This window comes from Notamacropus eugenii, chromosome 1 (assembly GCF_028372415.1).
Source record: "Notamacropus eugenii isolate mMacEug1 chromosome 1, mMacEug1.pri_v2, whole genome shotgun sequence".
NCBI lineage: Eukaryota > Metazoa > Chordata > Mammalia > Diprotodontia > Macropodidae > Notamacropus > Notamacropus eugenii.
The window spans coordinates 437,456,806-437,481,661 of NC_092872.1; the positions used below are offsets into that span (position 1 = coordinate 437,456,806).

At 37.4% G+C, this 24,856-nt stretch overlaps 1 protein-coding gene across 3 annotated transcripts; it reads left to right on the forward strand.

Moving 5' to 3' along the window:
* Positions 1 to 11,372: 11,372 nt before the first annotated feature.
* On the forward strand, positions 11,373 to 23,535 carry TLR4 (toll like receptor 4). Of its 3 annotated transcripts, XM_072631755.1 has the most exons (4): positions 11,373 to 11,766; positions 16,694 to 16,860; positions 20,575 to 21,620; positions 21,720 to 23,535. In XM_072631755.1, the coding sequence occupies exons 1-4, from the start codon at positions 11,680 to 11,682 to the stop codon at positions 22,814 to 22,816; spliced, it is 2,397 nt and encodes a 798-aa protein (XP_072487856.1). In that variant the 5' UTR covers positions 11,373 to 11,679; the 3' UTR covers positions 22,817 to 23,535. The 3 variants fall into 3 exon arrangements, with proteins under 3 accessions (XP_072487856.1, XP_072487855.1, XP_072487857.1); XM_072631754.1 differs by having other exon boundaries at positions 11,375 to 11,766; positions 20,575 to 23,535; XM_072631756.1 differs by lacking the exon at positions 16,694 to 16,860 and having other exon boundaries at positions 11,377 to 11,766; positions 20,575 to 23,535.
* The last annotated feature ends 1,321 nt before the right edge of the window (positions 23,536 to 24,856 follow it).

Consider the following 24,856-nt stretch of genomic DNA (forward strand, 5'->3'; position numbering starts at 1 on the left):
GCCCTCAAGAATCTTCCACTCTAATCATGGAATCAACATGCAAACAAATACATGCAAGCAAACCATATACAGGATAAATAAGGAATATCTAAAAGAGGGAGAGCAGTGGAATTAAGACAAGTTAGCTAAGGCTAAAATCTGGTAAAAGATGGAATTTTAGTTGGGACTTAAAGAAAGTCAAGGAAATGAGTAATCAGAATGAAGGAAGGAGAGCATCTAGGCATGGGGGACAGCTAGAGAAAAAGCCAGGGAGCAAAGAGATGGAATGTCTTATTCAGGGGACAGCCGAAGGACAGTGTCACTGGATTGAAAAGTACGCCTTGGAATAAAGTGTAAGCAAACTGAAAAGGTAGGAAGTGGCTAAGTTATAAAGGGTTTTGGATGTCCAATAGAGCATTTTGTATTTGGTCCTGGAAGCAGTAGTATGTCATTGAGTTTATTGAGCAGAGGAGTGACATGATCAGATCTGTGTTTTAGGAAAATCACTTTTGGGACTGAATGGAAGATAGATTGGGGTGGGCAGAGATCTGAGGCAGGCAGACCCATCAGCAGGCTACTGCAATAGTCTAGGTGTGAGGTGATGAGAATTTGCACAACAGTGCTGGCTGTGTCAAAGAAGACAATAGGATGTATTACAGAGATGTGGCAAAGGTAAAATCAACATCCCTTGGCAGAAGCTTAGACATGGGAGGTGAGAAATAGTGAGGAATCCAGGATGGCTCCTGCATTGGTAGCATAAGGGACTGAGAGGATGGTTTTGCCCGGTGTGGCAAAAGGGAAGGTAGGGATGGGGCAGGATTTTTTGGGAAAGATAAGTTCTGTTTTGGACATATTGAATTTAAGATGTCTACTGGAAATCCAGTTTTCTGATGTCTGAAAGGTAGTTGGAGATGTGAGACTGGAGATCAGTAAAGAGATTGGGGCAGGAAAAGTAGATTTGGGAATCATTAGCATAGAAATGATAACAAAATCCCTGAGAGATGATAAGATCACCAAGTGAAGTAAGAGGACTCAAGATAGAACCCAGAGGCATGCCTACAGTTAGAGGTGTGTGGATGAGGTTCCAGGAAAGGAGACAGAGAAAGAGCAGTTAGGTAGAGATGGAATGGGACCCCTTGAAACATTAGAGGTGAATCGCCTTGATAAGGAGTAAGACTACTTCACTGTGGGGAAAAAAAGGTGGGGGTGAAGGAGGAAATAGTTGAAGAAGGCATCTGAATGACAGGAAATGAGGAAGAAGGGAAAAGAAAAAGTTCATAGTGCCTGTAACATAATAAGCACTTAATAAATCCTTCCCTCCTTCCCTCCTTCCTTCCCTCCTTCCTTCCTTCCTTCCTTCCTTCCTTCCTTCCTTCCTTCCTTCCTTCCTTCCTTCCTTCCTTCCTTCCTTCTTTCCTTCTTTTCTTTCCAGTGTCCAAAGTGCAAGATTCTCCTCACATCATGATAACATTGCAAATTCCGAGCCTTATACATCATCTACTTCAAATTGTCTTATATTTGGGGAACCTAAGACCCAGAGAAGTTATTCGCTTAAACTTTCTGAGGTTCCAAGTCACAAAGGTGAGATTTGAACTTGTTTTCTAATATTTAATCTGAGAATCTATCTATTGTTCCATGTCCTTATCAATTTCTGTTCAGTTCTAGGACTTGCATTATTAAGCTCATCTTGCTGAAATTCACTCACATGGTGAGCTTTGAAATACGTCTTATCTAGGATTGACTTAGGAAGATAATAGTGGAACAAAGTAGATAATATTAAGACTGAAAAGAATAAATCATATTCACATAGTACTTTGTTCTGAAAATCACTTCAATCAATCATCATGTTCATTAACCATTTATTGTTATTAATATATAGCAGGTGCTGTTCTAAACACTGGGGATATAAAGGAAAAAAAAATCAAAACACAGTCCCTTCCAGGAGCTTAAATCCTAATGGGGAGACAACTTGTAGATAACCAGTAATATTAATATATGTGTGTATGTATACATATGGACACTTAAACACACACATATGCACATATCTCTGTATACATTCATACATATCTATATTTTTATTTTATTTTGAACTTAAGAAATAAACATTTCTATAACATAGTAAAATAGAAAAAAATAATTGCACCTGAAACTACAAATCTATTATGTACAACTTGCTATTCCTTTTAAATATATATAAAGTTCTTTACATTTCTTTTCTGTTCCTTTTTTCTTCCCTCCCCTGCCCTAAGGATAACTACCATTAAACAAAAATATGTATGTGTGTATATGCATGTACACATATATATATGTATATGTGTAAAATCATTCCATACATACTTCAAATCCATAAGCATATCTATATTGTCAGTCAACAATAAACAGTTATTATATACCTGCTATATACCAGACACTGTGTTAAAGTGCAGATAAAAGAAAACCTCTACTCTCAAAAAACTCATAGTTTAATGTGGAAGATAAAATGTAAACAACTAGGTAAAAACAAGCTATATACAAGATAGTTAGAAAATATGGACAGAGGGAAGGTGCTATAATTAAGAAGGATCTGAAGGCCGGCTCATTGACTCCCCAGGTAGCTGCAATTCTGGTTTGGGATATGTGTGTGTGTATGTGTGTGTGTGTGTGTGTGTGTGTGTGTGTGTGTGTGTGCGTGTAGACAGAGAGAGTCACACACAGAGAAAGAGAAAGAGAGAGAGAGAGAGAGAGAGAGAGAGAGAGAGATGATGAAATTACCTTGGGAGCTTGGGGGACACAAAAAGGCTTCCTTCTGAAGGTAGGCTTTGAGTTGAGTCTTGAAGGAAGTCAAGGGAACAAAGAAATAGTGGTGAGGGCCAAAGCCTTCCAGGCATCAGGGACTGCCATTACAAGAGCTTGAGGACAGAAGATGGAGCATCATGTTCTAGGTATTGCAAGAAGAACTATTTAACTGCATGACAGAATCTGTGGAGAAGAGTGAAGTGCTAGAGTACTGGAAAAATAGGAGGAAGCCAGGTTAGGAAGTACTGTATAGGCCAGAAAAAAGTACTTAATCTTTTATCTTGGAGGTGAAAGAGTTCACTCTCGTAGTTCACTTAATGGGAAAGTGACTTGATCAGATATTTGCTTTAGAAAAATCACTTCAGCAAGCATTAAAGTAGGGAAATACCTGAAGCAAAGAGACTATTTAGAAGACTATTATAGCAGTAGAGGTGAGATATAGTGAGAGATTCAATTTATTATGGTTGTATGAGTGGAAAGAAGGGAAAATATGTGAGACAAATTGTGAAGATGTGCAAGGAATTGGGCACGTGGAATGGGTGAGAGTGAGGATTTGAGAATCACATCAATAGTTCAAGTTCAGGTGATTTGGTATTGATGATGCCCTTCTCAATAACAGGAAAGTCTGAAAGGGAGAAAGTTTGGGGAGGAATGATGATAAGTTCCCTTTTGGACATGAGTTTGAGATAGTAATGGAACATGCAGTTTAACATGTCCAAGAAAGCAGTTGTAGATATATGAGTATAGATCAGGAGAAAGACTAGTACTGTATATACATCCAGGGAATGAGTGGTTGGACGAATAGGAAGATTAAAAAGCAGGGAGAGGAGAGCGGTGTCACCAAGACCATGAGAAGAGAGACTATTCTGGCAATGGAAGTGACCAATAGTGGCAAAGGCTGCAGATAAATAGGTCAAGAAAAATGGGGACAAAAAAAAGAGTCCTTAGGTTTATCAATTAAAAAATCATTGGTAACTTTGGAGGGGGATGTTTTACTATAATGATAAGGATGGAATATAAATTGTAGAGAGATTTGAAAGAATATATGAGGAGAGGAAGAGAAGGCACCAAGTGACAATGATTTTCTTAAGGAACGCATCCATGAGCAAGGATAAAAGGATGCAACTGGGGATTTTACAGATGGGGGACATGGACATGATTGTAAGCAGCCATTATATGGGAGAATCCTAAGATAAAAGAAAAAGTGAAGACAATATCAGGGATAATTTTTCTGGAAATGGAGGGAGGATGATGGACAGTATGAGGGAATATGTGGAGAAGTGGGCCTTGGAAAAGGAGAAAAGCTACCTCTTCAGCTAAGAACAGAGTGAAGTTAAAGATTATGGGAGATGTCTGAATGATGTTAGATGGTGAGGAGCAGAGAAAGGGAAGCTCTCAAAGAATGGCCTAAACTGTTTTGAAGTGATACCAGGCCTTCACCTTGACAGGGTCAGTAGAGAGCATGTTACAGGATATTTTAAGAGAATGAGAAAGTTTGGAACAGCCATTGTTGAGAGTTAGCAAATTGGGGAGATAGTACAAATGTAGTAGGGGCACAGAAATACATATAATATACATACATACATACATGTGTATGTATGTATATACATATGTGTATGTGTGTATGTAGATGATTGTGCACTCAATACAGACTGAGGCTGAGATGCAAGCATAGATCAGTTCTCTGCTTCTTGTGCAAATTTTGGCTTAACGATTAACAACTAAGAGAACAGGTAATCTACCAGCCCACACTATACCATTCATATGCGGAACAACAAATAGAGAAATTTTGAAGGCTGGATGTTTGCTTACCTTGGCAGCATACTTTCCAGGGATGTACACACAGAGATGATGTGGACAGACATGCATTGCCAGAGCTAGCTCGGTGTTTGGGAGGCAACAAAGAAAAGTGTGGCAGAGAAGAGATATTAGGCTGCCTAGCAAACCGAAGGCCTACAGAGCCTTGTGGTCACCACACTGTTGTGTGCCTGAATCCTAGACAATCTGCCAGTACAGGACCTTAGAACAAAGGATACTAGAGTTGGAAGGTAATAGCACATAGACTATTTAATATAGAACCTAGCGTATGGGATTTATATCATCTAATCAAGCTCTTCGTTTTATATGTAAGAAACTGCAACCTAGAGAGGTGATGTGAGGCATTCAAAGTCATACTATTTCTTAATATTGTAAATAAGTTCTTCTTTAAATTATTTGATTAGTGAGTTTACACTCCCAAACTGTTCTACTTTCAGCGCAGCAGATTGCCTCTCCTTGCCTGCCTCAAGATGTTTCTTCCCTGTACCTGCTCTCCAAACTATGACTGGCATTGCTGTTTTATGAAATGACCCAGTCAAGTGCACTTTTCTTCAGTTAAATTACACTTCCTCCTTTTTTACCCTGGAATGCCTCCCCCATTTCCAGCTCACCTTTATTTTTTGTCTTTACCTATTAGGAAGGAAGATCTTTGATAGCAGGGCCCACCTTCTTATTTGGTCTTTGCACAATTCCTCTTGCATGTGTGTGAATAACAAATTTCTTCCCTTCATTTCTGTCTCTCTCTCTCTCTCTCTCTCTCTCTCTCTCTCTCACACACACACACACACACACACACACACACATTTTCTTAAAATGGGGACACTCTACACAATTCTCTTATTGGCATCAAATCAGAAATAAAAACTCAAGCTTTCCCTTCCCCCCTCCTACAAGCACTGCACGAAGCTTTCATTATTAATCATCTATATGTTATCTGTACACTGCCTGCCTCTTTATTAATCACCTTTATGACACCTATTGCTATCAATCATAAGGTCCATGTCTGAATATTACCAATAATTATCTGTAAATGTTCATTACCTGCCAGTCTTAATTATTTGTTTTCCTCTTCAAGTACTGACAATATCTGGTCTTTAACAGGTAGTGGTGAAGAGAGGTGGTGGAGTGTATGGCTTGGCTCTATAACCAGGACTGGGTTCTATCTTTTAGAGGACCCTGAGATTTTGGAAAGTGCCCTTCCTCATCTTGATGGGTTGGAAAATATCTAAAATGAGACTCCTTCGCTAACATTCCACATTACAGCTAGGAAAAGCGTAGCTTTCTCTTGAACCTGATAGGGAAAATAAACATAACTGATGGCATTTTACTGTACAACCATCATTTCCTCTTCTATTCTTGAACTCATTTAAACTCTTTCACCCTTTAAGGAGTAAATTATTTATGGCACCAAAGATACTAGGCAGCAATAAAACCCATGTGATTTTATGTCAGTTCTTATTGCATTTCCTGATTTTTCCCCTTAGTGCTAGACTTTCATGACATGGGAATCCCTAAAGACCTTCATTTTTGCTTTTGAACACTAAAGGATACTAATGGAAACCCCAAGGGAAAACCGAAAGTAGTGGGTCTAAAAAGTTTAGTAAGAAATTTCTGGCTTGCTATGGCAGACCCTCATCTGACTTTAGAGGGCTATTCACTTCCAGGTTTCAGTCTTCATGCAGCGATACCATAATAGGTTAAGAGTTTAATGTGCCATTGAGATAACCTAGTCCAAACCCCTGTTAGAGAAGTAAGTCCAAGAGTAATAACACTACTAGATCTATACTCAGGGTATATTGGCAAAACTTTAATAATGAGCTCCCCAAAACCACAAAAAGGGGAAAGTAGGGTAAAATAACACACTTCAAAGTTTAATCTGGGTCAGTTAGGTGGTACCATAGCAAAAGTGCTGGGCCTGGAGTGAATAAGACTAACTTTCCTGAGTCAAAATCTAACCTCAGACACTTACAAGCTATGTGCCCTGAGGTAAGTAACTTAATTCTGTTTGCACAGTTTCCTCATCTGTAAAATCCACAGGAGAAGAAAATGCAAACCACTCCAGTGTCTTTGCCACAAACATCCCAAAAGAGGTCAAGAAGAATGCGATACAACTGAGCAACAACAATAAAGATTACTCTGCATTATTAACCTTTATCACCTTAAATCTAGACAATCAACAAAATAATAAGGCAAGCCCTGATTTGTAGCCTTTACCTATTTGTGGGGTGTACAGTATCACACTAAAAATTGGATAACCCTTTCTCCTGAGTCAGTTCAAGCTGGCTTGAGTACATGCCTGCCTACTTTCAGAAGATCAGTGGAAAAGGAAAAGCATTCATGTTTCCAGCCATATTTATAGCAACCTTTTTTTGTGGCAAAAACTGGAAACTAAGGAGATTTCCACCAGTTGAGGAGTAGCTAAATTAATTAGGATAGATGGATATAATGGAATGCTACTGTGCCATAAGATGATGAAAGGAAGGGTTTTAGAGAAACCTAGGAAGGTTTGTAAAAAGTGATATAAGGTGAAGTGACTAGAAAAAGGAAGATGAAGTATGCTACAACATATTATTACAACACATTACAACAAATTATTTTGAAAGACAAGAATTTTGATTAATTAAATGAGCAACTATTATTCCAGAGAATCTAAGATGAAATATGTTACCTACTTCCTGACCAAGACGTGATAAGCTCAAGATTCAAAATGACATATATATGTTGTGACATGAATTTATTTTGCTTGACCATGCCAATTATAGGGGTTTTTTCTTCTTTTTTTCCCGCTTTTCTTCAGTGTGAGGGAGTTAGGAGAAAGAAAATTAAGGCTTATTAATTGGAAAAAGTAAGTCCAGGTCAGGCGAGATGGCAATTCCCCTATCCTGTATATATATCAACCAAACCTGAAAATATGTCTAGTACTCCACCCTAAAGTAGAAAAAACATTCTGTGTAATAACTACCACCACAATCTCAATGCAAAAATGCATCTCATATGATTCTTTGCCTACAGGGTCTACTTAAGTCACTCACAGAAACATGCATGCACAAATGCACAGAGACATCATCATCTCCCATACACAAAGGAGTGGGTCCCTTAGCTCTAACAGATTTCCTAATTTGTGATGAGCAAATATCTGGTGCTGAACTATGGAAAGTAGTTGCCACTTTTTAAGCACATCTCTGTAGCCTGACAACTTCTTTATCTGTGTATCTTTCAATATAATACCCACGAGAGAAAACTGTCAAATCAGGGGAATCTTGTAAAATGAATAGTTCTGAGAAATTAGCCCAATCATTTTTACAGATGAGAAGAAGGCTGAAATTAGAGGGGAATCAGTTTGCCCAAGGTCACAGAGCTACTGTCATCTGTGATGTTGTGTGAAAAGTAACATGCTGTAGTGTCAGAGAGGAAAGGATTTGTAGTCAGAACACCTGGGTCCAACTCTCAACTCCTCTGTTTAGTATCTGTGTAACTTTGGGCAAGTTACATCACCTTCTCAGTCTTAGTATTGCAATCTGTAAGCCAGGGAGATTGTAATATATGACCTCTCAATTCCCTTCTAGCTCCAAATGCTCTGAGCTGTCCATTGATTCTCCAGACCATTCTAGTACTTCTCCCACTGCTTATCTCCCAAAGATTCCATTTATTTCTTTTACAAATATTTATTGAGCTCCTACTAGTTATTCAATCCAGTCTCAGGTCCTAGGGAGGATACAAAGACATGGCCCTTGCCCTCAAGAGAAATGAACATGATAAAACAAATGTAAATGAGTATAAATATATGGGTTGATATGGATTATAAAATGCTTTCCTTACAATAGATGTATAAGGTAGGTGAAGAATCTAACACTCAGAAACGGGAAATGACTTACCCATGGGCAATCAGAATTTCAATTCTTATCTTGACTTAAACTTCAAAAATTTTGCTTCATAACAGGAGTTCTTAACTATTTTTTCTTTTGTCATAGACTCCTCGGAATAATGTTTTTAAATGCATAATGTAAAATCCAAAGTATTACAAAGGAAATTGATTATTTTAAACTATAGTGGCTGTATTAAAGTTATATTAAAATATAGAATTCTATTGAAATAGTTATATTAACATGTAGCTACGTGAACAAGTTCATCAACTTGTTTAAAGTTAAGAACTCTTCTTTTATACTACGTTGGACTAACAATCTATTTAAGCAAATAAGGTATATGTACATTTAAGATTCATGAATAACATGAGCATAAAGTCTCAAATAATCCTATAACCTACACATGTGATGTTATAAAGAAGATATGCCAAAGTTTCCAACATACAGATGATTATCAAATGGATCTGTGATTTCATCTATGTGGATATTCTATCCAGCAAAACAAATCAAGGGATTTGTAGTATTTATAGCTTACTTATAGTATTTAGTAGATTCATCTGAATGAAGTGTCCTTTCCTTATTTGCCAGTTGTTCTCTTTCAAGCCTCAGAGAGAACATCTGAAGCTTCTCTTGACTGTTTCATAGGCAGGAAGTCATGTCAGTAGTCCCTATCTTTAGACTCTTAAGCCAATCAGGTCTCAAGAAGGGTTTCCATATTCTTTAGGGATTAACTAGCCTGATGTGATGCATTTTGCCCATGTTTTCTCCTAATTTCATCATAGGAGGCCCATCTGCTAGCTTTTTTTGAATTCTTTTAGCATCTTGAGGGTATCAATAGAGTATCAAAACTTTCTGTAGTCGCTTATTCTTGTTACGTGACCATTATGTCATCTTTTTCAATATTATAAATTACTTTAGTTATATCCTGTAACATCACTTTTCCTTCATGATTTTTTGTTTGCATTATTTTGAAGCCTACTCATACTCAATACGTGTCTTTCCACTGGTTCTTGGGTAATATACAGTTTCACTTCCTCAGTGACTGGAGTATTCTATGACTCAGCCTGTAGGGGATAATTATACAGCATGCCAGAAACAGAGATCTAGACACCTTCCAGTGCCCTTGGGAATTTAAGAATATGAGTTGATAAGGCCTTCTGTACTCCCAGGATATGTATGCTACATCACTATTAGTAATTATTCCAGGGTCTTTGAACTTGGTTCTGATATAACCTCGCAGTGACCTTCACATAAATTGAAAAGTGTCCACCTCTGTGCAGTAGGGGAGATGATTCCCCTCCCTCTCAGGACATCCAAATCACCTTTGCATTGCATTTTCTTCTTGTCCGTGTGCTGACTAGTTAATTGAGATGTTAAGGTCCCTAATAGCACTGAGTGGCAATTTTAAACCAGATTTCTCCATGGACCTGAAAGAGAGCAGCGTTTGTGAGATGAGGCTGATCCAATTAACTGGGTGAAAACTCAGCAATACATCAGAGAAGATGATTTTTTTATGATAGCTTGAACCTTGATATGTTATCTCTAGTATTAAACAGTCATCCACTGTTTAAACTATATTTTTGAATGTAAGAGGCTTTTTTTTCATCTACTGTCTAAATGTCATGGAGAAGGGTGGATTATAATTTTGATTGCTGAAATTAAATGCAAGAGGGTCTTTGGACATTAGTCACATGACACTGTTTGTTCTTGCATATGATTTAAAAGGGCTTAACCCTGGTCTTTAAAATGTTCTGTTGGTTTGTAACCACTACAATGTGATTTCATGGTAGATTGCCCTCCATCCTGTTCACTCTGTCTCATTTCTGTCTTGGGGTTGGCAAGGCTTACGTATTTATTCAGGTTTGCTTTTTTTGTTTGTTTTGTTTTTGCTGAGAAGCTTAAAATGTTGTCATTTCTCTTCATTCTTTCATTCATTTATTCATTCCGTAAGTTTGAATTGATTGCCTCTTTCCCTTCAGAAGCTTAGAAACTAGTGGTTATTGATTAGAATAAAAAACACTAGACATTTAAGCTGAAAGCATAACTTAGATTTTAGTCATGACCTTCTTTTCTTGCTTTTCTTAGAACATTTGGACATAGAACATTAGACCTGGAAAGAATCTTAAGGTATAAAAGGCATAAAATACTAGAACATAGAAAGGTAGAGTTGGAGGGAACCTTAAGATATAAAATGTTAAAACTTATAGGAATTTTAGGATATGTGGGACATAGAGAGAGTATAGAATAGGATATTAAAACTAAAAAGGAGTTCAGAGTTCATTTAGTTATGCCTCCTTTCATTTTAATGATAAGGAAAGTTTACTTAAGTTTACTTCCTTATGAATAACTTACTAGAGGAGATAGAACTGTTTATTCCTATTTCTCTATCCCTTAGGATAAGTTGCCTACAAATGGTTTGATGTCAGGCAGAGGAATGGGTATATCAGATTGTATATAATTGATCAGTGGGCTGAGCAGGTCCTGAATGATTAAGAGTCAAATCAAATACTATTATTGTCATCCATCATTATCATCATTATGAACTGAGGTAGCTAAAGTATAGTACAGGTACAGTAGCCTGAGCAGTGGGCCTGGAGTCAGGCAGATTTAAGTTCAAATCAAACCCCAGACAATTATGAATTCTACAACCTTGGGCAAGACACTTAACCCCTATTTCTTTCAGTTCCTCATTTGTAAAATGGGGACACCCTGGAGAAGGAAATGGCAAACCACTCTATTATTTTTTTCCAAGAAAACTTCCTGGGCAAAGTCCATGGGGTTACATAAAGTTGGACACACTTGACTGAATAACTGAATGCAACAAGCATGAACTAGAAAACTGGGCTTACAATAGCCAGTGGTTTCCATGAATGGTTTGTTCTTGTCCAGTACTTTGCCCAAGTCCATTAAGGCAAGAGGATATCAGATAATTTCCTGGGATAAGAGCCAGCTTCCTCTTGAAACTCTCTCAAATACTGGCATACAAACATTTCTTTTTAAAATCTGCTTCTAACTTCCTCTCCCTCCCAAAGAAGATAAATACTTGAGAAACAAGGTCCCAGAATGCTAATGTGGTGACTCTCACTTCCTCTCTACTCCTTACCCTGCTCCAGTTTGCATACTCATTGCAGTGGGGCACCCAGCCTGGGGAAGAAAATTCTGTGTTTTATGAGTGGTACCTGCCCAAGAAGATTCACATTGCCATGTGTTCGTACTGCCATCTCTGCTCCCAGAAAATGCCAGGATGGTCCCCTGGATGGCCATGGCTCTGATGACAGCCACAACTTTCTTTTCCCGTCTGGATCCTGGGAGTTGTCATTCCTGCCTAGAGGTAAGTGTTAAGAGAATTGGGTACTATTTTGTGTCACCCTGCCCCCTCTCTCAGGGCTTCTCTATTGTTTCATCTTAAAAGAAAAAAAAAGGTTTTGAAAAACTGTTTAAAACTTTCCAGTGTGGGCACCAAACAGATGTTTGACATTGGGTAAGAGCCTTCTCTCTCTAAGCCTCAGTTTCCTCAACTATAAAATGAAGAAGTTGGACTAAATGATTTCTAAGGTAATTTAAAATTTTAATACTCTATGTTATAAGCTTCCTTCTATAGCTAATGCTCTAAGGCTCTATAAACTTGGATCTAGCTTACTTTACAAAAACAAAGCAAAACAAAGCAAAAAACTAGGAACTTCACAATGTCACAAGCATACAGAAGCAGAAAGAAATAACTCTTGTTGTTGGGGCTGGCAGCCTGAATCTATATTTGCCCAGGGTGCTAGAAGTCAAAAACCTAGGCTTTGTGTAATCAATGGACCTTTAGCTCCACAGTAATCTCAGCAGAAACTCTGAGATTTAGAGGAAAGTGTTACATCTTCAAAGTTCTGTTGGATTTTATTTTTTCCTAGGGGTTTGCTCTTTTAAAGTAGGACCACCTGTCTCAGTGGGGGGGGCTTTCTCCAGTCGTTCTGATCTTATCTTGCCACGGGATCCAGATGGCTCCAGAGGAGAAAGTGAGGCTGGTGACCTTATGCAGCCCTCCCTCACTTAACTCCAATTCACTTGCAAGTCATAGCATCATCTTCCTAATGTCACAGTCCTCGTTGAAAATGAAGGACAAACAACAACACCTATTTCAGTTGTCTTTGTCACAACTTTAACATAAATGCCTTTTGCAATAGATGCCAAGAGGTCTTTCTGTGGCCCGTGCTGCTAGGTTAGATAGATTGTATGAAGTAAAGTCCAGACTCAAACTTGTAATTAGCCCGCTGTCTCTAGCTGTGTCCTTACACATGAAACAACCAGTTTAAACATACGATATTTCAGTAGATCATTTCAGGGAATCATTTTGTTGTAAACAAAACACCCATGAACTGGTTTGACAAAATAATTGGGTTTATGACTCATGTTTACTTTTATATTCTGTCCACCGGCTTAACAGGTTGCTTCAGAATCATATGCAAAGACTACATTCCTCCTCCAAACATGGTGTTATGTCATTGTGCTGGGCTCAGAGTCTTTTCATGTGAAAAATGAAAGAAATAGAATGTTAGAACATTCATTGTGAGATCAAAGGGAAGGATCTTTGAATATAGAGTGTCAGAGCTGGAATATAACTCAGAGAATAGAGGGTTGGTAATAGAAGAGATGTTAGAGACCATCTGGTCTAGAAACCTTTTCTTATAGATTAATTTAAAAAATGGTTATCATATGAAGGATGACAAGCTTCTCAAAACTTCATAGAGTTCTAGAGCAGAAAAAAGGGATGAAAAATTTTAAAAAAGGAAAAAAGATGCTGCTCACATGCTCAATTCTTCCTGCTGAAATTCTCCTCCCCCTACTCCCCCCCCCCCCGCCCCAAAATTGCTGGCAACTAAGTTTCAGACAAGAAAATTAATTGAAACATCTATTTGGAGCATTCAAGTTTCTGTTATTTCTAAGTGAAAGCTAGTAGAGAAGCCTATAGAACATTTGGACTTTCTCCCTATCTGGGCTTCTATAAAATGAAGGTAAGAAAACAGGAGGAAAAAAAGGCAAGAGAAATCATATCAGCCAGTGCCTGGCATTCTGGGGAATTTTTCTGGCCTTTTTCAAGGCTATCGCCATGGTGATTCCTCCCCAGAAAGGAGCAGATTCCAGCTTTAGACTCCAGCTGAGGACATCACACTGGAACCTGGGAGCCAAGAACACCAGGGACATAGCAAATGATTAGAGCAGATGAACATTTTCTGCGTATGTGCATCTGGCCATAGATTTTTTTCTTTTATGAACGTCAGAGCCAAGAAGAGAAAAGTGGGAATGATATTACTAGACTTTCGCTATTTTGCATCCTGAAGTGTTAGGAGATCTGTTTAGACAAAACTCAGTACAAAGGCATAATTTTGCTAGAACAGAACAGGGCTCATAGAATTGATTGTTTTGTCTCTTAATGAAAAACAAACTTATATGCTGATCACATTTAATTTCTGGGGTTTGTTTCTTCCCTAGAAAGTACTCTGATTATATTACCAGCATCAAAAAGTAAAAGCTTCTCCATGTAATGTCCCTCAGTGTCTGCTAAAGGTCTACTTTTTCCCCATATAGCCTAACTGACCCCATGAGAATACAGGTATACTTTGGGCTGTTTAAGGAATATGCTTTCAAAAAGTTTTTAAAGCAAATCTGTGATTTTAGTCCAACTCTCCTATTGACATTGTCTATATAACTATAACGAGATATAGGTTCACATGAAAATGATGTTGGTGTTGTGATAAATAAAACTTCAGTAAGTTCTTTTTTTCTCAAAAACTCATTATATGTTATAAGAAAAATCATATTTTATGGCAAAATATTGGTAACACTTCTTGGATATAAATGCAAATTGATTTAAAAAAAACCCTTCTATTCATCTAATACCTTATTGCTTTACAATACTTTATGTATATACAACAACTATCCAGTTAAGTAGTGTAAGGTAGGATACAGTGGGCATAAGTACTATTATTCCAATTTTGCAAATGCTGCGACTCAGAGGGCAGAATGAACTTCCCCCAAATCTGGGTAATAAATTGAATTGGGATTCAAACTGGAGTCATCTGACTTTGTGTCCACTGAATCCCACTGCTGCTTTGACTAGGTTTGTTCTTTTAGCCACCGTAGCTTAAAGGCTGAAAAGAAACCCCAAGCCATAGTAACCTATAGGAAATAGCTGAAATAACCTTTGAAGATAATCTCGTCCCACTTTATTCATTTTACAATGGAAGAAATAGGTCTAGAGAAGAAAACTGACTTTTATACATTCATGGAGAAAACTAGAATTTGAACTCAGACTTCAGCCTCCAAAGGTAGAATACTTTTTACTATCCTGTCCTTCTTCCAAAACCCCTGCAGTTTCTCTGAAGATCCCTCTCTGAATTTCTAAGAAAGAAAAACAGGCAACCCACCCTGGTTTCTTCAACCCTGTTGCCTAGTACTTGGAAGATATCAATGCCTTGTAATAATAACAACAAAGATAGATAACCATAAAGAACATTGCTCTAGGTCTTTCTGGTTTATTTGCATGCAATATTTCATATAATCATTCTATCAACCCTGAAAAGTAGATAATGTTGCTGTTATGCAGGGAATATTATTACCTTCATTTTACATTTGGGAAACTGAGGCTTAGAGCTGAAGATCATATAGTTAGCAAGTCGAAGCATAAGGGCTCAGATCCAAATCCTCTGTTTTAAGAATCTATTTCTTTTCCCTTATATTCTATTTCTCTCTCTTTTGAAAAGTCCAAGTTGATCTGCATCAAAGGAGAAGGAAACATTGTGTCACAGTGAAGGAAATATTTCAGATTGTAACAGAGCAAGAGGCAAAGGGATATGTAGTACACACCTGGAAATAAAAAGAGAATTGAAATTGTGGTCAAGGAAACCGTTTATTTAGTTGCATGAAAATGGGAAAATCATTCCAAAGGCAGTGATTATGGAACAATGGGACACAGAATTTCCAGAAATTTAAGCAAAAAGTAGAGAAATTGTATAATTTCAGAGCTTACTGGAATCACAGAACTTTGAATATTGGAGCTAGATGCTACCATAGAAAATATCATGTTAGACCCCAGATCACAGAATGTTGTAATTGTGCAGAATCTTAGTACCAGGAATTTTAGAGGTGAAAAAGTGATCTTAGGTATCATCTAATTCATTCCTATTCGATTTAAGACAGAAGAAAATTGAGGCCTAGAAAGTATCTCGCCCAAGGTCACATATGAGTTAACAGTGTCATAGATGAAACTAGACAAAGCCCAGCCTAGGCCAAGACTCCTTCCATTTTACCAGGATAGTGATCAAAATAAAGGTCAAAGACTATGATCTCTATGCCATAGTAGAATTTCATTTCTAGAATTAGACTGTGAAATAAAATGGTAGGCATCTAACATAAACATCGCTATTAGTAACAATACTACCACAAATAAAAAAAAACACTTCACATTTATGTATGATTTAAAATAACACTTTGAGGCATTTATTCTAAGTATTACCACTTTAATTAACAAAGAAAAAAATGAGGCCCCAAAATATGAAGTGACTTATCTCAGGTCACAGAGCTTCTCTTCCGGAGAGCCAAGAGCACAATTCATATCTCTTCGTTTACAGCCTTATGCTTGATACATGGAGTTTAATTAAAATGGAATATATATACATATATATGTATATATATTATATATATATATATATATCCTTAATAAAAGTACTAGATGTGAAATCTGGCAGAAGAGTCTTACCTATTTTAATTTTCTCAGGCTCTTTAAGAGATACCATGGTTTAGTGAAAAGGACAGTAAATTTGATGAGAGAAGATCAAGGTCTGAAACCAGGTACTGCTGCTTATAAAGTATATGACATTAAGCATGTCATTTGATCTCTTTGCACTTCAGTTCTCTCATTGGTAAAGTGAGGGAAATAATTTTTGTGCCATTCAGTGCCTAAAGATGTTAAGAAGAAAGTGTTTTAAAAATGTTCATTTAAAAAATGAAGTAAAAAAAAACCTTTAACTTTTCATTTAGATCCTGAAATAAAGACAGTCTTAAACTAGGCACAAATATCTAGATGAGTTCATGGACATTCAATTTAATACTTATCACTTAGCGCTAGCTGAGGATAAATCATAGGTGATAGACGATGGTACATGGTATTTAACATCCCCTTGTTCAGGTTTGACTTAGAGTATAAGGAAAGCAGTCAGGATAAACATGATTGTTCCATATAATAAGCACCAGTGGTTTATCTGTGAATGATGCAGGTTTTTCCAAGCATTGAATACCAATGCATGGACCAAAATTTCTCTGAAGTCCCAATGGATATACCTTCATCCACTCAGAACTTGGACCTGAGCTTCAACCCACTGAGGTTTTTAGCTCCACGAAGTTTTTCCAGGATCACTGGACTGAGAATCCTTGACTTGTCCAGGTAATGAGCCCTTATTTCTTCTTATCAGTTCTAGAAATTATTCTTTGAAGTGAGACTCTCAAGTCCTAATTTTAACTTATTACATAATTAAGGTTCATTCTCTTTCTTTCCATCATTCTTTCTTCTTTCCTTCCTTCCTTCCTTCCTTCCTTCCTTCCTTCCTTCCTTCCTTCCTTCCTTCCTTCCTTCCTTCCTTCCTTCCTTCCTTCCTTCCTTCTTTCCTTTCTTTCTCTTTCTTTCCTTCTTTCTCTCTGTTTTTCTTTATTTCTTCATTTCTTCCTTCTCATCTTCTTTTCTCTCAACCCCCCCCCCCTTCTCTCTCTCTCCCTCCTTCTGTGTAATAATAGAGACAAATATGATATGGTAGAAGGAGCTATAGAGTTCAAAAAACTGACAACTGAATCTTGACTTTGCTACTTATTCTTCATATGATCATGAGAAAGTAATTTAACCTTTTGATCTTAGTTTCCTCATCTGCAAAATTAGTGAATTGGATGAGATGGCTTACAAATTCCTTGCAGTTTAAAGCTTACATATCTTTTCTGCCCCAGGCCCTGTGAGGGACAGAAAGATGAATGAAATACCTTTTTCTCAGAACATTTTATTCTTTTTAGATGATAAAGTACGTAGAAAAATAAATCTAATAAAGTAATATGAAAATAAATAGTGTGAGCAAGGAGATATCACTTTCTGTTGAACTGAGCATTGAAGGATGGACATAATTTTGTGGTAAAGATTATTATTAATAATTAATAATGTTAATGCTGTCATTATGATGATATGATTTTCATCTTCCTATATTGCTTCAAAGTTTAAAAAGTACTTTTTTAATATCACTCCCTGGGATGCAAATAGCACATATTTTCCCTTTTTGCAGATGAAAAAATTGATTTAGAGATTAAATGACTTGACTCAGCTCATATAGCTAGTAATTATCTGATCTACGATTCAAATAGGGTGGCAAGAAAAGAAGAGGCAGTTCTAGGTGATGAGAATAGAGTGAAATGAGAAGCTACAAAGCAAGTTCAAGGAATATCAGTTGGACTTGAGGGAAGAATTTGTGTAAGGGAGCAGAAGGAGATATAGCTTTCATTCCTACAGGCCTTTAGGGTTTATAAAGTGTTCTTCACATAATAAACCATTGAGTATTATTAACTTGAATTTACAGATAAGGAAACTTATGCTAAGAGAGTTTAAATGATTTGTCAATAGAATCAGTGTCACAGCCAAATTTATATCCAAGACTCCTGATTCTTTAGAGATCATTTCACATAATTTCCTCATTTTACACAGAAGGGAAATGAGGGCCATAGAAGTACAGTGGTTTGTAAAAGCTTAAGTCAGAAGGTGGTGGTAGAGATAGAATGCAAACAAAGTTTTCCTGGGTTCTCTGTCCAACATTCCTACAGCTTGGCCATTTTATAATTTGGAGACTGATTGGAAAGTGCATTGAAAAACAATCTAAGGAAGTTGTATTTTATCCTGTAAGCAACAGGGAGCACCATAGGTTCTGAACACAGTGATTGGAGGCATGTTTTAACTAAAGTGATTTTGTTAACTTGTGTAAGTTGGATAAGGGGATAGAAAGCCTGTAGAGAAAGAAAAGAATTAATCTAGAAGTTATAACTACAATGGTTCAAGTATGAAGTGGTTGGGAACCTAAAGTGGTGAGAGTAATGATCAGACTGGGAAATGAGAGGAAGGAGAGAAAGTTTGTGAAGAAAGGATCCAGAAGGTTTTATAAAGTTTCCCTGGAAGGTAGACAATTCACTTGGGGAATATTTCAGTCTAAGTGATTTCATAAACCTATATTTCCAAGTTGTATGAATTTTCTGATTCAAACTAAAGATATGAAGGGCTATAAAGAGTCATAAACAGCTTCTATAGGGCAGTTTTCCCATCTGAGGGTTGTGTCATTACAGAGTTTAGCTAGGCAAATGAATATGATCACCTGAAGTTGGATATGTCCCCCAGAGAAAGAGTCTCATAGTTGTTCGTGAGCTTAATTGAAGAATACTGATGCAAAGAAGAGTATATGGTACAGAGAAGTCTGTTCTATTGTTAAAGTGGGGGGATATAGATATCTCTGCATAACTAACTTCATCCCTTAACTCATTCATGCCTCAATTAGCTTCCTTACCTTTTAAATAGGAAATGCGACTGCTTTCCTGATTTCAGTCAATGGATGCCTTCAGGATGAGATGACAGAAGAGATAGCACTGGTCCTAGATCCTTAGCAGTGGAAATTTGTGTGGTTTGCCATTGAGTCTTTCTCATAGAATGACACTGATCATTAATAGTGTCTATTAACTGCATCATTATTCTGTCATTAACTATATCTATAAACTGTGCTATTCATTTACCACATTTAGGAAACTCCCTTAACAGTTCTGAGTTTTGGTATACTCTGAGTCAGTCTAAAGGTTTATTTGTTTCCATAAACTTGGAGGACAGCCTCATTTTGTTAAGGAAGAGGCTTTAAATTTTGGTGAGGATCCAGTCATAGGCTAGTTATAGTATCTTTGAGGGGGGAATTTTTAAATCAAAAGATGTCAGAATTTAAGGCCCATTAGAATTAGATTAATTAGAATTAAATTAAATTAAATTAATTAGAATTCAGGATATTGGTATTACCAGTAATAATAATTAGCACTTTAAGCTTTGTGAAGCTCCTTACAAATATTATTACATTTAATCCTTGAAACAACACTGAAAAGTAGGTGCTACCATCATCCCCATTTTACACATGAAGGAATTGAATTAGGGATTAGGTAACTCACCTAGGTCACAAATCTATGAAGCATCACAAGGATGGATTCAAACTCGGGTCTTCCTGACTCTAGGTCCAATGTTCTATCCACTGAACCACTGAGCTGCCAGCTAACGGAAGGTAACTTAGAACCTTGTGTATCAAAGGATGTTAAAACTCAGAATGGGAATGCTGGAAAGGACCTTAGAATTTGAATGTCTTTAGGAATGGCTTTGAGTATCATCTAAAATTTCTTATTGTATGGGGTAAGACACTTAGGACACAATGAAGTGAACTAATTTTACCCAAAGTCACTCTAGGAAAGTTAGTAACAAAGCCGAAAAAATTGAAAGTCAGGCCTTTTAATTACTAATTCGATTTCACTTTCAATAGCAAAATTTTGCCTCTCTGCAGTGGTAAATAGGTATTTTGTTGCTTGATTCATCCAACTTGCCAAGTCTGCCAATATTAATGTCTGCATGTTTCTTAAGGGGGAGGGTTGAATAGATAAGTTGTTTTATTTTGGATTATAGACCTGTATTTTCATGCAAATCACACACAGCCTCATTCACTGAAGTATATCTATGGCATGGAACAAGAGGGCTCACATCTATCTCTGTTTCCTGACCAAAGTCAGCAGTCACCAGCCATTCCATGTCCCAGTTTCTAGTATCACAACACTGAATTCTGTTTAGACCTCAACTGATTTTTTTTTCTGTTGAGTTTTCTATCTCCATGTGCGTGGTATGATAATTGTGTGTTTGTCTGTACTCCCAGTGTGGGAGTCTGCTCATGAATCTGATTTAATAATGCAATGCCAGCAATATCCGCCTGTGTGATCTCTCTGCTGGGACACATTCACCTGTTGTATCACATCTGTATGGGCAGCAGGGTTGGTAGGATTATGCCCTGGAATTTTCCTCAATGCAAAAAAAAAAATGTCTCTATACCTCCCTTCTTTACAGATGTGATATTCAGAAGATTGAAGATGACACTTATCAAGGCCTATATAATCTCTCCACTTTGATCCTGACGGGAAACCCAATCCAGAGTCTGGGTCTCAGAGCCTTCTATGGTCTGCCAAAGTTACAGAAGCTGGTTGTTGTAGAAACAAATCTCATGTCTCTGGAGGACTTACCCATTGGACATCTCATGACCCTGCAGGAACTATATCTAGGACATAATTCCATTAGTTCTCTTGAGTTACCCAGTTATTTTGCCAACTTCAGCTCCCTGCAGCATCTGGACCTTCACCTGAATCAGATAAAAAATATTTCTGATGGGGATTTAGAGCCTATAAAACTGAATCCCAATATCACCCTGGACCTTTCCCAGAATCCAATTCAATATATTCATCCAGGTGTCTTGAAGGGAATTCAGTTATCTGGACTAATTCTGAGAGGAAGCTTTCACAGGTCGGCAATCATGCATGCCTGTCTTAAGGGAATGGCTGGCTTACAAGTCAACAAGCTTCTCCTTGGAAACTACAAAAATGAAGTCCACATGGCCGTCAGGGAAAGCAACATCCTAGATGGTTTGTGTGAGGTGGAAGTTGATGAATTTTGGATGGTATCCCCTTCTGAATTCCCTTCAGATAATGAATTTTTCAAATGTTTAGTCAATATTTCCGTTTTCCACCTAGTTGCGGCTCCTATAAAAGTGTTGCCTAACCTACCAATATTTCCTAAGCTGTTTTCTTTGGTTTTAACTGATTGCAACTTTGACATACTGCCTAACTTGCCATCTACCTCTTTCTCCTCCCTTAAAGAACTTCGAATTACTCACCACCGAGATCTCACCACTTTGTCTGATTTGAAACTTCCCAGTCTGGAGCTTCTGGACCTCAGCCAAAATACTCTGACTGTTTTGTCCTGTTGTTCTGATAAGATATTTGGTACACCTAAGCTGAAACATCTGAACCTGAGTTATAACGCCCGTATCACTTTGGCTAAGAACTTCATGGGTCTTGAGAACCTAGAATCTCTGGACCTTCAACATTCCCAAATGAAAGGTCAAAATGATTTCCCTGCCTTTTACTCACTCACAAATCTTAAATACTTGGATATTTCTTACACAAACACTCATGTCAAATCTAAATACATTTTCACAGGTTTAAACAGTCTCAGACATCTGAAAATGGCTGGCAACTCTTTTCAGGACAATACCTTACATGACATCTTCAAGAACCTGAATGAACTTATCTCACTAAATATTTCCTACTGTCGCTTAGAACAAGTACTCCAAAGAGCAATGGAGTCCCTCCACCAACTCCAGGTGTTGGATATTAGCCATAACAACCTTCAGACTTTTGATCCACTCATTTGTATTCCTCTCTTGAATCTCCAAGTCCTGAACTGCAGTTTCAACAGCATCACAGCACTGGATGGATGGAACCTACAGGCTCTATCAGGTACTCTGGTTTCTATTGATTTTTCTGGAAACCCCTTTGACTGTGGCTGTGACCATCAAGTCTTCTTTCAGTGGGTCAGAGAGCATACACAGCTCTTGAATAGGTCTAAGCCAATGATTTGCCAGACACCTTCTCATATGAAAGGTGTCCCTCTGCTGTTATTCGACAATTTAACCTGTCAGATGAAAAAGGCCATCATTGCTATGTCTGTTTTGGCCATAATGGTGGTACTTTTGATACTGGCCATGGTCTATAAATTCTATTTCCATCTGATGCTGCTTGTTGGCTGCAAAAAAATTAGTGGAGGGGAAAGCACTTATGATGCCTTTGTTATCTATTCCAGTCAAGATGAGGAATGGGTGAGGAAGGAATTGGTGAAAAACCTCGAAGAAGGTGTTCCCTCATTCCAACTCTGCCTCCACTACAGAGACTTTATCCCTGGGGTGGCTATTGCTGCCAACATCATCCAGGAAGGTTTCCATAAAAGTCGGAAGGTCATTGTTGTGATCTCCAAGAACTTTATCCAGAGCCGCTGGTGCAAGTTTGAGTACGAAATTGCCCAGACATGGCAGTTTCTGAGCAGTCAGGGAGGCATCATCTTCATCATGCTACAGAAAGTGGAGAAGTCACTGCTACGACAACAGGTGGAACTCTATCGGCTGTTACGCCGAAACACCTACTTGGAATGGGAGGACACTGGTCTGGGCAGACATGTATTTTGGAGACGGCTGAGAAAAGCATTGCTAGATGGCAGAACAAAGAGTCATAAAGAAGCAGGTGAACAGGGAACCAGGTAGCCAGAATCACCCACTTACAGCTGAAAGTAAAAGAAAGGGATATGAGCCATTTTCTTTCTCATAAGTGTATCTATATCTTGCCCTCCATTATTGTAATTCAATGTGACATTGAGTCTCATAGACATTAGAGTAGGAAAGGACAATGGACACTATGTAGTTCAATACTTCCATTTTACAGATCAAAAAAAAAAAAAAAGACCAAAAACACACAGAACAATTTTGTATTTTAAATACAAGTATTCCAAACAATCCAACATGCTTAACATTGAGATGGAAGCTTTATTGCTGTTTTTCAGTCACTTTTCAGTCATGTTTCACTCTTTGTGAACCCATTTAAGTTTTTCTTGGCAAAGATACTAGAGTGGCTCGCCATTTCCTTCTCCAGCTCAGATGAGGGAACTGAGGCAAACAAGGTTAAGTGACTTGCCCAGGGTCACACAGCTAGTAAGTATTTCAGGTCAAATTTGAACTCAGGCACCCCATACTCCAAGACCAGCACTCTATTTAGTATGGCACATGAGAAATTAATTAGAAAACAGGCAGATCTAGGTTCTGCACCAGTTGTGCCACTAGCGTGAACTTTTGAACATGCCATTTCTCTTCTATGAATTTGTTATCTCTTTTATCAAATGAAGTTTTTAGTTTCTCTCCATCTTCCATGATCTGTGACCATTTTTACTTCATTAAAATATAATCCCAAATAAATTCTGCTAAATCAAGCATTCTCTTTTTTATTTCTAAAAACAGTTGCATAAAGAATGTCCAAACTAGTTTTCAGTTTTGGAAAAAAAACCAGATTCTGGAAATAAATGCATTCTTAAAAAAATAAATTTGAAATACATACCCTATGCTATACAAATCATTACTAAATTATCTCTTTTGTAGCATTAAAATTGTTTGGACAGAATAATGATCCTTGATTTCAGTTAGAAAGAATTCTAGTTAGAATTGGTATGATCTAGATATCACATTGCCTAGAGATAAGGGATTGAATCAGTTGTCTTCTAGAGTTTTCCTTCTTTCTGAGATTCTCAAAGTACTATGAAGAATGCAAATTTGGTTACTACTTATTGTGTGATCTTAACGTCTCTTTAACTTACTTGAACTTAAGTTTCTTCATCTGTAAAATAAGAAGAATCCTTTGTAAAGTGAGGAGTGGATAATCCATAAGGTCAAATCTAGCTCTGTACTTTCTCCTCTATCTGTGGAAGAAACATTAGAGTTGTAGTCCAAGGATGTGAGTTCAAATCCCAGCTCTACTGCTTTATGAAGTCAGTGAAGTGATGTAACTTCTCTGAGCTTTGGTTTCATCATCTATAAAGTGCAAAGTTGAACTAGATTTAGGGTTTTTAATATTTTTATGTGTGTTAAGGACACCTTTGTCAATCTGGTAGAACCTAAAGACCCATTTTCAGAATAATATTTGTAAAAAACCCAAACAGCAACAAAGAGTAGGAAACCAATTATGTTGAAATGAAGACATATTTTTCCTTATCTAAGTTCATGAATCCTAAAATATATATTTAATAATAAATTTATTATTTGCTTTTAACATTTCTTTTCTTTTTAAATTTTGAGTTCTAAATTCTCTCCCTCCCTCTGTCCTCTCTTTCAGCCACTTAGAAGGCAAACAAAATTATGTCAATTATACATGGTACATCATGCAAAATATATTTCTACATTAGCCATATCTTAAACAACAACAGCAACAAATAAAGCAAGAAAGTTATACTCCAATAGTGCACTCAGAATTCATCAGTTCCTTTTCTGGAGGAAGATAGCATTTTTTTTTTCACCATGAGTCATTTGGAATTGTTTTGGATTTTATTGCATTGTGCAGAGTAGGCAAGTCTTTCATAGTTGATCATTACCGCATTGCTATCAGTGTTCTACCAGTTCTTCTCATTTTGCTTCTCATCAGTTCATATAAATCTTTCCATGCCTCCCCTGCAGCCAGAATGAGTCCCCCATCATTTCTTATAACTCATAGATACTGAATCACAATCAGATGCCACAACTTGCTTAGCCGTTCCCCAGTTA